Source organism: Sphaerodactylus townsendi, linkage group LG13, assembly GCF_021028975.2.
Source record: "Sphaerodactylus townsendi isolate TG3544 linkage group LG13, MPM_Stown_v2.3, whole genome shotgun sequence".
Taxonomy (NCBI): Eukaryota; Metazoa; Chordata; class Lepidosauria; order Squamata; family Sphaerodactylidae; genus Sphaerodactylus; species Sphaerodactylus townsendi.
This window is the reverse complement of record NC_059437.1, coordinates 56500387-56511044: the sequence shown is the minus strand read 5'-3', so window position 1 is coordinate 56511044 and position 10658 is coordinate 56500387. Positions and strand designations below refer to the sequence as shown.

Sequence of the window (10658 nt, the reverse complement as noted above, 5' to 3'; positions counted from 1 at the left end):
GGGGGGGGGTGGGGGGGGGGGGGGGTGGGGGGGGGGGGGGGTGGGGGGGGGGGGGGGTGGGGGGGGGGGGGGGTGGGGGGGGGGGGGGGTGGGGGGGGGGGGGGGTGGGGGGGGGGGGGGGTGGGGGGGGGGGGGGGTGGGGGGGGGGGGGGGTGGGGGGGGGGGGGGGTGGGGGGGGGGGGGGGTGGGGGGGGGGGGGGGTGGAATTGTAGTCCATGAACATCTGGAGAGCCGCAGGTTGCAGACCCCTGCACTAAATAGAGTGGGATTCACAGTGCAAAGGCTGGAAAGTGGAGGGGGAGGGAGGAAGCCGTCTGCAAGAAAGCCCCGTCACCTAACTGTAATGACGCCCTTCTCCTGCATGCGCCCAGGTGTGTCGTGGAGGTCCGCAAACTGCACTGCCACCTGGTGGAAGATTGGGAAGAGATGCTCCTCGCGGGCTTTCAGCTGCTTTTCCAGTCCCTGACGCTCCTCTCTAGAGAGGTCCTGCGAATCTGTTAATTCCAGAACACAAAAAAAGTCAGATGGAATCAGTTCACCAGATGTGTGGAGGAGCGGGGAATCAAACCAGTTCTCCAGATCAGAGCCCAGGGCTCTTAACCACCACACCACGCTGGCTCTCCACACTTTGAATTGCGCCCAGAAACACACTGGAGACCTTTGAGCCCTGGAGAAATGTGCTTCACAAGGCAGCCCAAGTAACAATCTGGCTGTTACGTTTTGGATCAGCGGAAGATTCCAAAAAATTAAAAATAATACAATAGAAAGATTTATAGAGATATGGCAACCTTTGATGCGATTTCTTCAATCAAGAGATGAATATAAGAACGTAAATATCTATCTACAGTGTTGATTTAAAAGAAAATAAGATTATAAGGAAATAAGTATATAAGAAAATATGCTAACTGGTTTAATGTAAACACGATTCCAAGGAATATGGATTATTTACTTATTTAATAGAAACAAGGCTAAAGGGAGGTCCCTCTCTCTTCCTTTACTTAAATTTTTTTTTCTTATTATTATTATATATGAAAATATTTTTTTTCTTCCTTTTTTTAATCTTTTTTTCCTTTTTCTCCCAATTATTAAAAAAAAAAACTTATGGGGGCAGAATGTTGAGGTTGTATGCATTCTCACTTTGTCTCTGTTATAGCCTCTTAAATTCCAGTATCGATCTATCTAAGATTTCTCCACAACTATGTTAGAAAGAAAATGTATAGTTAAGTTGGAATTATAAAATGTGGAATCTGTAACAATGTTAATATGCAAATTTAATAAATATATATTAATAAATATATATTAATATTAAATAATAATAATTAAATTAATAAATATATATTAAATATAATTATTAAATAAATAATAATAATTAAATTAATAAATATATATTTTAAAAAAGAAGATTCCAAAAATGGTTTCAAGGCAGGTTCTTGTAGAATGCATGATATTACTCTTCCCTAATGGTTGTAGTAAACAATTCCAAACTCCCACCCCTTTCAAGTTGAGCTGGACTTCAAGGTCCTTATGTCAAAGCAGTCAAGTGTGTGTGTGTGTGTGTGTTTGTGTGTGTGTGTGTCTGTATGAAACATACTACAAACACCAACTTTTTCTTACCCAGCTGTTGAGCAATTCTAGCATAAGTGCTGTCAATTCTCGCCATTGTCTTCAGCAGATCCTTCCTCCTGAATTTGATCTCCACGGTTCCCTCGGCTTCCAAGATGCCTCCTCTGGAAAGTAAACCGGTTTTGCAAGAAATGGAGTCACCGCAAACCACAACTTCGCAAATGCTTGTCCGTGGTTCTCGCTCCATTAACTGCTGGGCATTTGAGTGGAGGACAAGGACAGTGCGAAGCAGAAAAGAATTTTGGGATGGATTCCATGGATGAGAGAGAACAGTCTGGGGCACTGCGTCCTTGACTTCCCCTGAGCCACACCCCGGGGACTAGAAGACATGCTCATCCATAAATCACTCAGGATGATGATGATGATGATGAAGGAGAAGGAGAAGGAGAAGAAGAGGAAGAGGAGGAGGAGTTTGGATTTATATCCCCCCTTTCTCTCCAGCAGGAGACTCAAAGGGGCTTGCAATCTCCTTGCCCTTCTCCCCTCACAACAAACACCCTGTGAGGTAGGTGGGGCTGAGAGAGCTCCAAGAAGCTGTGACTAGCCCAAGGTCACCCAGCTGGCGTGTGTGGGAGTGTACAGGCTAATCTGAATTCCCCAGATAAGCCTCCACAGCTCAGGCAGCAGAGCTGGGAATCAAACCCGGTTCCTCCAGATTAGATACACGAGCTCTTAACCTCCTACACCACTGATGATGAAGAACTGGAAGCTGTGACATCTGTCTTGAGAATGTCAATCACACAACCCTCCAGGTGGCCAGGAGCCGGTATCTCACTTAGAAAGACACCCTGTGGGGCTCAGAGCTTTCTCAGTATGTCTCAGAGGTGGGCATTAAGCAGGTCCAAGAAAATTTCTCCAAAAGAAAAACACAGCACAACCTGTTCCACGACAGTACAAGGGACTCCTGTTTCCGAATCCTCATCAGGATAAAAAAATGCTGGATTTGGGGGGTGGGGATCAACTCGCAGGCCAGGAGATCTATATGACAGCTAACAAGTTCTTTACCTAACAGCACCCCATCTTGAGTTTGCCAGTCATATACCAGCGAATAAGCGACATAAACCCAGAGCAACAGAGGCCCGTTCAGGCCAAGGGTGGGGGGCAGAGGTACGTACCTGCTCTCTTTGTCAGCATAGAGTTCCACATACAGAGGATTGATTGTCGGGTCGATCACTACCCACGAGCCCCCCCTCAGCTCAGCATATGGTGGGATATAAACAAGAGCTGGTTGCTTGAACTGGCGGAGACTATCGACGATGTATGCTCCAAACTTCAGCACCTGGTCATACATATCTGCAAACACAGGCGACAAGTTAATGCCATCTCCGTGTCTGCTGGAGCGACTGAAGCGTCAGCCTGGTGTGGAATGGGGGTTACCTTTCATCCCACCAGAGAATCCCCTCCAGTTGGCAAAGATCAACAGAGGGAGGCGTTCCCGGTCAAAGTCTTTTATAGCCTGAGCAGTTTTGAAGGCTGAATCTGGAAACCAGACCTGCCCAGCCTGTGGAATTATCTGCAACAGGAAGATGGAGATGCATTAGATTAGATCACGGGTCTGCAACCCGCAGCTCTCCAGATGTTCATGGACTACAATTCCCATCAGCCCCTGCCAGCATGGCCAATCGAATTAGGACATAAATGGCTATTTGATGAGACATATTTTCAGCATGTAAGGAAGCTTTTTTTGGGGTGGGGGTGGGGGGGGGTGTCTTCTCTTCTGAAGCTTCTTTCCTGAACAGTTCCATCTTTTATGCTGGTTCTCTGGAATTCACAGACTCTTCATGCCTGTCGGCAGAAAAAAGCAAGCTGGCACCAGTTCTTTCCTTTTGGTACAGCGGCTTTCTCTGCTCGTGCTATTAGGAATTTACCACTTTGGAAAGATATACAGGCACGTACTTCACCTGCAGATAAATCCTTCCTAGATATACCAAACAGAGAAAATGGCAGCAGGTACATCACTTTTGAAAAAAGAGCCAGCTGACCTGTTGAGCCACACGAGGGATTGTCGGTGCCCATCGTGCCAGAGTCTGAGCAGAACAAGATGGTGATGCAAAATACTGTCAAGTCGTGGCTGACTAATAGCGACCACTCGTGGAGTTTTCAAGGCCAGAAACAAAACAAGGTGTCTTTGCCGTTCACTGGTTTCTGTGTAGGGACCCTGGACCTTTGTGGTGGTCTCCCATCCAAGCACTAACCAGGGCTCACTCTGCTGAGTTTCTGTGATGGGATGAAGTAGGGCTAGCCTGGGCCATCCAGGTCGGACCAAGAACAAGACACACTGTGACGAAACAGTGCAACACTGCAACACAAATTATTCCTGGCTTTATGAACAAAGGCATGCTCTTCACCTTTGCTTCCGATTCTGGGTTGGCTGGATCCGCTGGCACCGTCAGCTCTACCGTGCGGGTCTCTACAGCGATCACGCCCACAGGGATCCCGCCCAGCCTGTAAGGAGTTTGTGGAAAGGGGGGGAGGGGGAAGAGAGATGGTCGGTTTCTAAAGCAAGGTCACACTGCCACTGCCCTCTGTGCGAAAAGAGCACAAGGCTTGAGCCTCAAGAGGGCCGAGGAGGGTCTCCCACCAGCCCCTCCTCTTTTCTCTGCCAGTACCTGGCTCTGCCAACCACCACGGTCTGGGCCCAGGGCTGCATGATCTCAGCAAAAGAGCCATGGTCAAAGAAACCGCTTTGCCAGGATCCTTTTATGGCTGCAGGAGAAAATAAAAGGAAAACAGAATGATGCACTTTGACTTTCATGATATGTAAACCTGAGAAAGAAGAGGAGAAAACATCTGCAGTTGAGAGACAAACACCACCACCCCCTTCAAGTGGGGCAGATTGCCACATCTCAACAAGGATATCGAAGAGATGGAAAAAGTGCAGAGAAGGGCAACGAGGATGATTGAGGGACTGGAGCACCTTCCTTATGAGGAGAGGCTGCAGCGTTTGGGACTCTTTCGTTTGGAGAGGAGACGTCTGAGGGGGGATATGATTGAAGTCTATAAAATTATGCATGGGGTAGAAAATGTTGACAGAGAGAAATGTTTCTCTCTTTCTCACAATACTAGAACCAGGGGGCATCCGTTGAAAATGCTGGGGGGAAGAATTAGGACTAATCAAAGGAAACACTTCTTCACGCAACGTGTGATTGGTGTTTGGAATATGCTGCCACAGGAGGTGGTGATGGCCACTAACCTGGATGGCTTTCAAAAGGGGCTTGGACAGATTTATGGAGGAGAAGCCGATTTATGGCTACCAATCTTGATCCTCCTTGATCTGAGATTGCAAATGCCTTAGCAGACCAGGTGCTCAGGAGCAGCAGCAGAGAGGAGCCATTGCTTTCACATCCTGCATGTGAGCTCCCAAAGGCACCTGGTGGGCCACTGCGAGTAGCAGAGTGCTGGACTAGATGGACTCTGGTCTGATTCAGCAGGCTAGTTCTTATGTTCTTATGCTGCTGTCTGAATGCTGCACTTGCTTTCCTACAGGACCTTTACCCTACTACCGCCCCACAAATGACTCCTACATGTTTTGCTGCGGGCCTGCTGCTGCTTATTTCCATCTTGGTTATCTTGAACTGGAGGGTGTACAAACATGGAAATTCTGAGCTGGAGCCCAGTCCCCACAAGCAATGCTCCAGGCTTCCACAGTTCTCTCAAACACACAAGTCTCACAGCACAGGGGCTGATACTTACTGGGATGAGGTCTCCCTGCCAGCATCCAGCGAGGATCGTAGGGTCCTTTGGAAGGGACAAAATCAATTTCCCTTTCAATGGGATCACTTGTGACAGTAATAGGCACCGGGCTATGATTGTCCTGCGAGCAGAAACATCTCTTAACAGGGTTTCAAACAAAAATATTGATTGATTGATTGATTGATTGATTGATTGATTGATTGGATTTTTGTATCGCCCCATCCCCGAAGGGCTCTGGGCGATGTACAACATATAAAAACACTGTAAGACAGTTAAAACCTTAAAAACGTTAAAGCAGCGGTAAAACCATAGAATAAATTCTAACAGTTATACAACAACAAGTCACAGTAGAATAAAATATATATAATATAATATAAGTATTATATATATATATAATATAATATAATATATATAATATAATATAAGTATTATATATTTACCCAGATGGGCAAGAGATCAGAGCTGCTACAATGAAAGTAATGGCTCAACCACACACAATGGCCACATTCTTGGTCTCTGTGGCTCAACACTGTCTATTCTGATTGGCTGAGAGAAAGGTGTCCCTCAACACCTGCCACATGTGATACCCAGGACCAAAGATGGAGCCCCTGCAGGCACCTTCTGGGTACCAGCAACTGATGCCCCCTCAGACCATTCAAAAGATACTGAGCAGAGAGCTAGTTTGAATTCCTGGGAGAAAGAGAAGAAATGTGATATATAAAGACCCCAATTAAGAAGAATTAAAATTAAGGGGAGGAATTATGGAAGTGGAATCAAGTCGTCTTTGGCATTCATAGCAGGCTACAGTTCCTTCACGTTTACTGTACCTTCGGCATGTACGACAACCACTGCAAGATGGTGTAGACCCCCTCGAAGTCATCCGGGACGGTCACGTGGGAAACACCGTTGTTGTGCATGATCTGCACTCCTCCGAGCTGATTGTTCGACGTGTACACTTCACGGCCCAAGACCTGGTCCAAAAGAAAACCCAACCCAACAATACCGTCATTTCCTTTTCAGAGGTGCTGAGTCTGACACAAGATCCATCAAGCGGGCTTTAATTATGGAAGTAAGCAGGCAAAACGCACTGCACAGCTTGAAGCCAGCAGGAAACTGTGACGCCATCAGACTGTACGATGCCAATGATTTGGGCCAATTTATTTCCACACTTCTGGGTACAGCTAAGGAAGTCACTGCAAAACTTTGACACCACCTTCAATTTCCATCATCTCTAGCAGAAGATGAGAACAGGTGTTTGTTGTGAGGGGGGAAGGGCAAGGAGTTTGTAAGCCCCTTTAAGACTCCTACAAGAGAGAAAGGGGGGATATAAATCCAAACTCCTCCTCCTCTTCTTCTTCTTCTACCTTATTTAAAGCGCCAGCTCCCGTCAGAATGATGTGAGAATTTTCCACCTGGATGACTCGCTGACCCAGCCTCACTAAGTAAGCTCCAATGCCAATAGCGCGGCAGGTCACCTATGAGATGCAAGGGAAGCGATTATTTTCAACAAATGGAGAGCTACGATATGGGACCGTCTTACCTGTGTGAGCACCTCTCCCAGTACGACCTCCCTGGCCTCGTTAGACCATCCCCACAGGGCCTTCTGCAGGTATCTGGCCCATAAATTGCCCGCCTATCAACCACCCAGACAAGGGCGCTTCCAGCGGCTGCCACCTCTGTCTGGAACCAGCCCAACTCCCAGCCTTCCCCAAGGCGTGCCGGGTGGCTTTATTTCAGGTAGCCTCCAGTTAGCATTATGAACTGGTCAGTCGTTTCAATTCTTGAGATCAGCTTCTCAAGTTGATGCTTTAATTGGTGGAGGGTAATTCATTACTTAATTAAACATTAACATTGTCTTTATAATCTTGCCCAGAAAGTGGCGCAGCCACTATCAGAGAATTTGCAAGTAGTTCTTTTCCTCTTCCAGCTTCACAACAGAAAGAGACAAAACCCATACCATGCTAATGGTGACAATTTCGTCATAGGCGAGAGAAGACTCCCCAGCAATGGTGCCCGATGCTCTGAGGTTCTCCACGCCAAAGCCTTCATCCTTACCAATGATATCAGTTATGACGTACCTACGGGAGGCCAAGAGGGCCAAAAGACGGAACTAGACAATGCAACCCCAAATAAGAGTCCCACCACTGCTCCTCTTAATGCTCCAGGGACCAAAGTCACAGATGCCCCCTGCTAACCTCGACTCGCCTGCTTCCTCCACGTGTTCGCAATGCACAGAATTCATGGAGCTGATTCGCGTGTAGTCCTGTGGGGTCAGGTACAGGTATTTGAACCCCTACAAGAACAAACAGTAGGTAGCATAAGCTTTTGGGGGGGGGGGGATGGTGGAATCCTTGTAATGTTTTGAAAACTCCTAATCAAGAATGTAGACTTACAGGAGGGATTTGACAGGCTGCAGTGAAGAAAAAGAGAAGGCATCTGCAACCGTTCCCATGTGTCCATGGGAACAGTTGTGCAATTTCCCAGTCATTCCTGACTCCCACAACTGGTGCAGCACCTGCCACACCGAACCCTCATGATATAGCTCAGGCACCTTGTATGGATCTGCAGGGTCCACCCAGCCCACTTGGAACATCTGCTTGATCTCGTCGGCAAACCCGATGCGAGCCCCGCTGTTAGCCGCAATGTATATCCTTGGGATGCCTTTGGCCCGGGCCAGTTCTGAGGCACGCAAGAAGAGGAGGTCTTCCTCGGGGCCAAACGATCCAATCTGGTACGTGATGTCATTGCAGATGACGACAATCTCTCGGCCTTCAGGGTACTCAGGACATTTCAGCTTCATCTTGAAGGCAACCATTCCAATCTGGCAGGGGGGTTTCAAAACAAAGATACTTTTGCTCAAAAAAGGGAGAGATTCAGAAACTTCATTCTGCTTTTTAATTTGTCATTCCAAATTATTATCCTTTACAAACTACCAAGATGACTTTCTTAACCTACAATGATCAAACACACAAGAATAACTCTATATATCTCTTCAGCCCTAACCATTTTCCAATATACAAAAGCAGCTGCCTATCTGAAGAGAGATGTTTTGTGAAAAACACTTCCTTTCTCATCAATTGTTATATGCTGTGAGCTTATCCATAAGCATCATAAAACCAATGTTTTGTCAACCAACTATTGTAGACTTTGAGAAAGTTCAGCCTGCTTTGTATTTATCTCTGTCCCTCTAGGGACAAACTACATGCAACTCAGAGACCTCTGATCAGACACACACACACACACCGCAGTGGATAATTTAGCTTTAATAAGCAGCAGTTGCAGAGGACCCCCCCCCCCCAATGAACCAGGGCAGAGATGGGGAGGAGGCCAACTTCTCTCTCTCTCTCTCTCTCTCTCTCTCTCACACACACACACACACACACACACACACACTTTTCTGTTCCCAAGGTTTCAACAACTGACCCACCAATGCCTCTGGAGCAAGCCAGGCTCCCGATCCCTCGCCCCTCACTGCTGGATTCCTACCTCATTTCCGCCTGGCAGTCTGTTCATCTCTACCAGCTGCCCCTGGGAATCCAGCACTAATTCGGTGTAAGTAAGAACATCTTTGGGACACACGTCTGTGGAACCCCACATCTTGAAAAGAGCCTGAGAAAGAAACAACTTGTCAATGTTACAGCTGCTTGAGGGGAAAGGCAAGGTAGCAGGTCTTCTGTGCATCAGCTCCCTGTCTGCCAAAACACACGTTTCCTCATCCCAACATGCTGCATGTGAAGCAAACGCCAATGGTCAGTCAGGGAGGGCTTTACACCAATCCCACCAACAACAGACAAGTTTTTCTCATGCTGGTGGCTCTCAGGGTGGGACAAGATGGGGTGGAAGGGACTAGAATAAAAACCCCGCCCACCTGCCTTTTCAACCACTGCAGAACCTGAAAGAAGTCAGGCCGGAAGGCTTTTAAGAGAGCAGAAAGTGTCTTTGCTTTCCAGGGAGCACACAGATTTATTTAGTCCCACAGTAGATTCTGGGCAAATAGGATCGGCAGGTTTCTTTGAAACAGTGGAAAAGCCTGCAACACTTGTCTAACCCAGGGCAGGATTTTGACAGAAGTATGTGAATGTGGACATCATGAGCAGAGATTCCCCCATTCAAACCACCTTCAGTTCTCTGGATTATTCCAGTGGGCCAGAGCCCAGCAAGCGTTTGATTGACTGCCAAAGTGCTTTTCCGACAGGCCGGGAAGAGGGGCAACCTTTTTCTCACTGCTGACCTGCCCAGCTCACCTGCCGGAACATCTCCGAGAAGTCATAGACGTAAGTGGTGCCGAGTGACTGGGCCTGGAAGCGCTTTGCTTGAAGGAGGTCCTTGGTGACATAAGGAGTGTTGATCAGCATCCCATGAAGAGGGCCTTGCTTGTCTCCGTAGGACTGGAACATAATCTGGTCCAAGATTTAAACGAGAAGGTTGGGGCCTTTCACTCCTTGCTCTCCTGTCTGCCCGTGTCTGAAGTCAAAACTTGCCATGGGCTTCAGCAGCAGCTGCCACCACCTTATTGGCTTTATTCTATCCCTCCTCTTCACCAGTGTATTTTTAGAAACATCCCCTCTTCTCAGTGGTGGGATCCAAAAATTTTAGTAACAGGTTCCCATGGTGATGAGATTCAAACAGTGGCGTAGCGCCAATGGGGCTGGGCGGGGCACAATGGGGGTGTGGCTGGACATTCCAGGGGCGGAGCATTAATAATTTCTCTGTTACTGTAAAAAACTCTTATTGTAAAAAAAAAGTTCCAAATTTCCAGCTGGCATCTTTCTGTCCATAATTCAAACTCATTATATCGTCTACTGCCAACAGAAACAACTACTTCTCCTCAAATTGACTGCCTGTCAAATACTTAATACTTTCAAATACTTAATTTTGTTTCTAGAAATCAAAAGAAGGATACTTTCCTTAAACAAGGAACTTTACCATATTTCTAAAACATGTTTTTAAAACAGCCCAACTGGGAGAATTCTCCCGTTTTCTACCTTCGCTAACCAGCCAAATAGGAAACAACAGGACTTTATGATTTTTGGACCTAATGAAATTTCTAACGGAAAAGCAGACCCAATTAGTAACCCCCTCTCGGCACACACAAATAATTAGTAACCCACTCTCGGGAACTGGTGAGAACCTGCTGGATCCCACCTCTGCCTCTTCTCCTCTGCACTTAGTTTAGTGTAGCTCCGCTCCTGCATTGGCCATTTGTACTTATCACTACCACCCTTTGTCACAGTTCCCAAGGAACCCACCCACAGGCTCAAAACTGTTGCTGTCCCCTGCTAGAGACAGCAATGATCAGCAACCCCGAGAGGGCTGCAAGAGAGAAGGGGACGGCGATGCCA

General features: G+C 47.2%; 1 protein-coding gene across 1 annotated transcript in view; it reads right to left on the bottom strand.

The window, feature by feature from the left end:
• Window positions 1–330: 330 nt before the first annotated feature.
• Window positions 331–10658, bottom strand: part of ACACB (acetyl-CoA carboxylase beta) — a 54147-nt gene continuing 43819 nt past the window's right edge. Inside the window, 14 exon segments of the mRNA XM_048513881.1 lie at window positions 331–494; window positions 1615–1727; window positions 2739–2916; window positions 3001–3136; window positions 3972–4068; window positions 4233–4329; window positions 5317–5437; window positions 6144–6287; window positions 6681–6791; window positions 7274–7394; window positions 7512–7609; window positions 7868–8137; window positions 8803–8925; window positions 9561–9716. Coding sequence (XP_048369838.1) covers window positions 331–494; window positions 1615–1727; window positions 2739–2916; window positions 3001–3136; window positions 3972–4068; window positions 4233–4329; window positions 5317–5437; window positions 6144–6287; window positions 6681–6791; window positions 7274–7394; window positions 7512–7609; window positions 7868–8137; window positions 8803–8925; window positions 9561–9716 — 1929 coding nt within the window.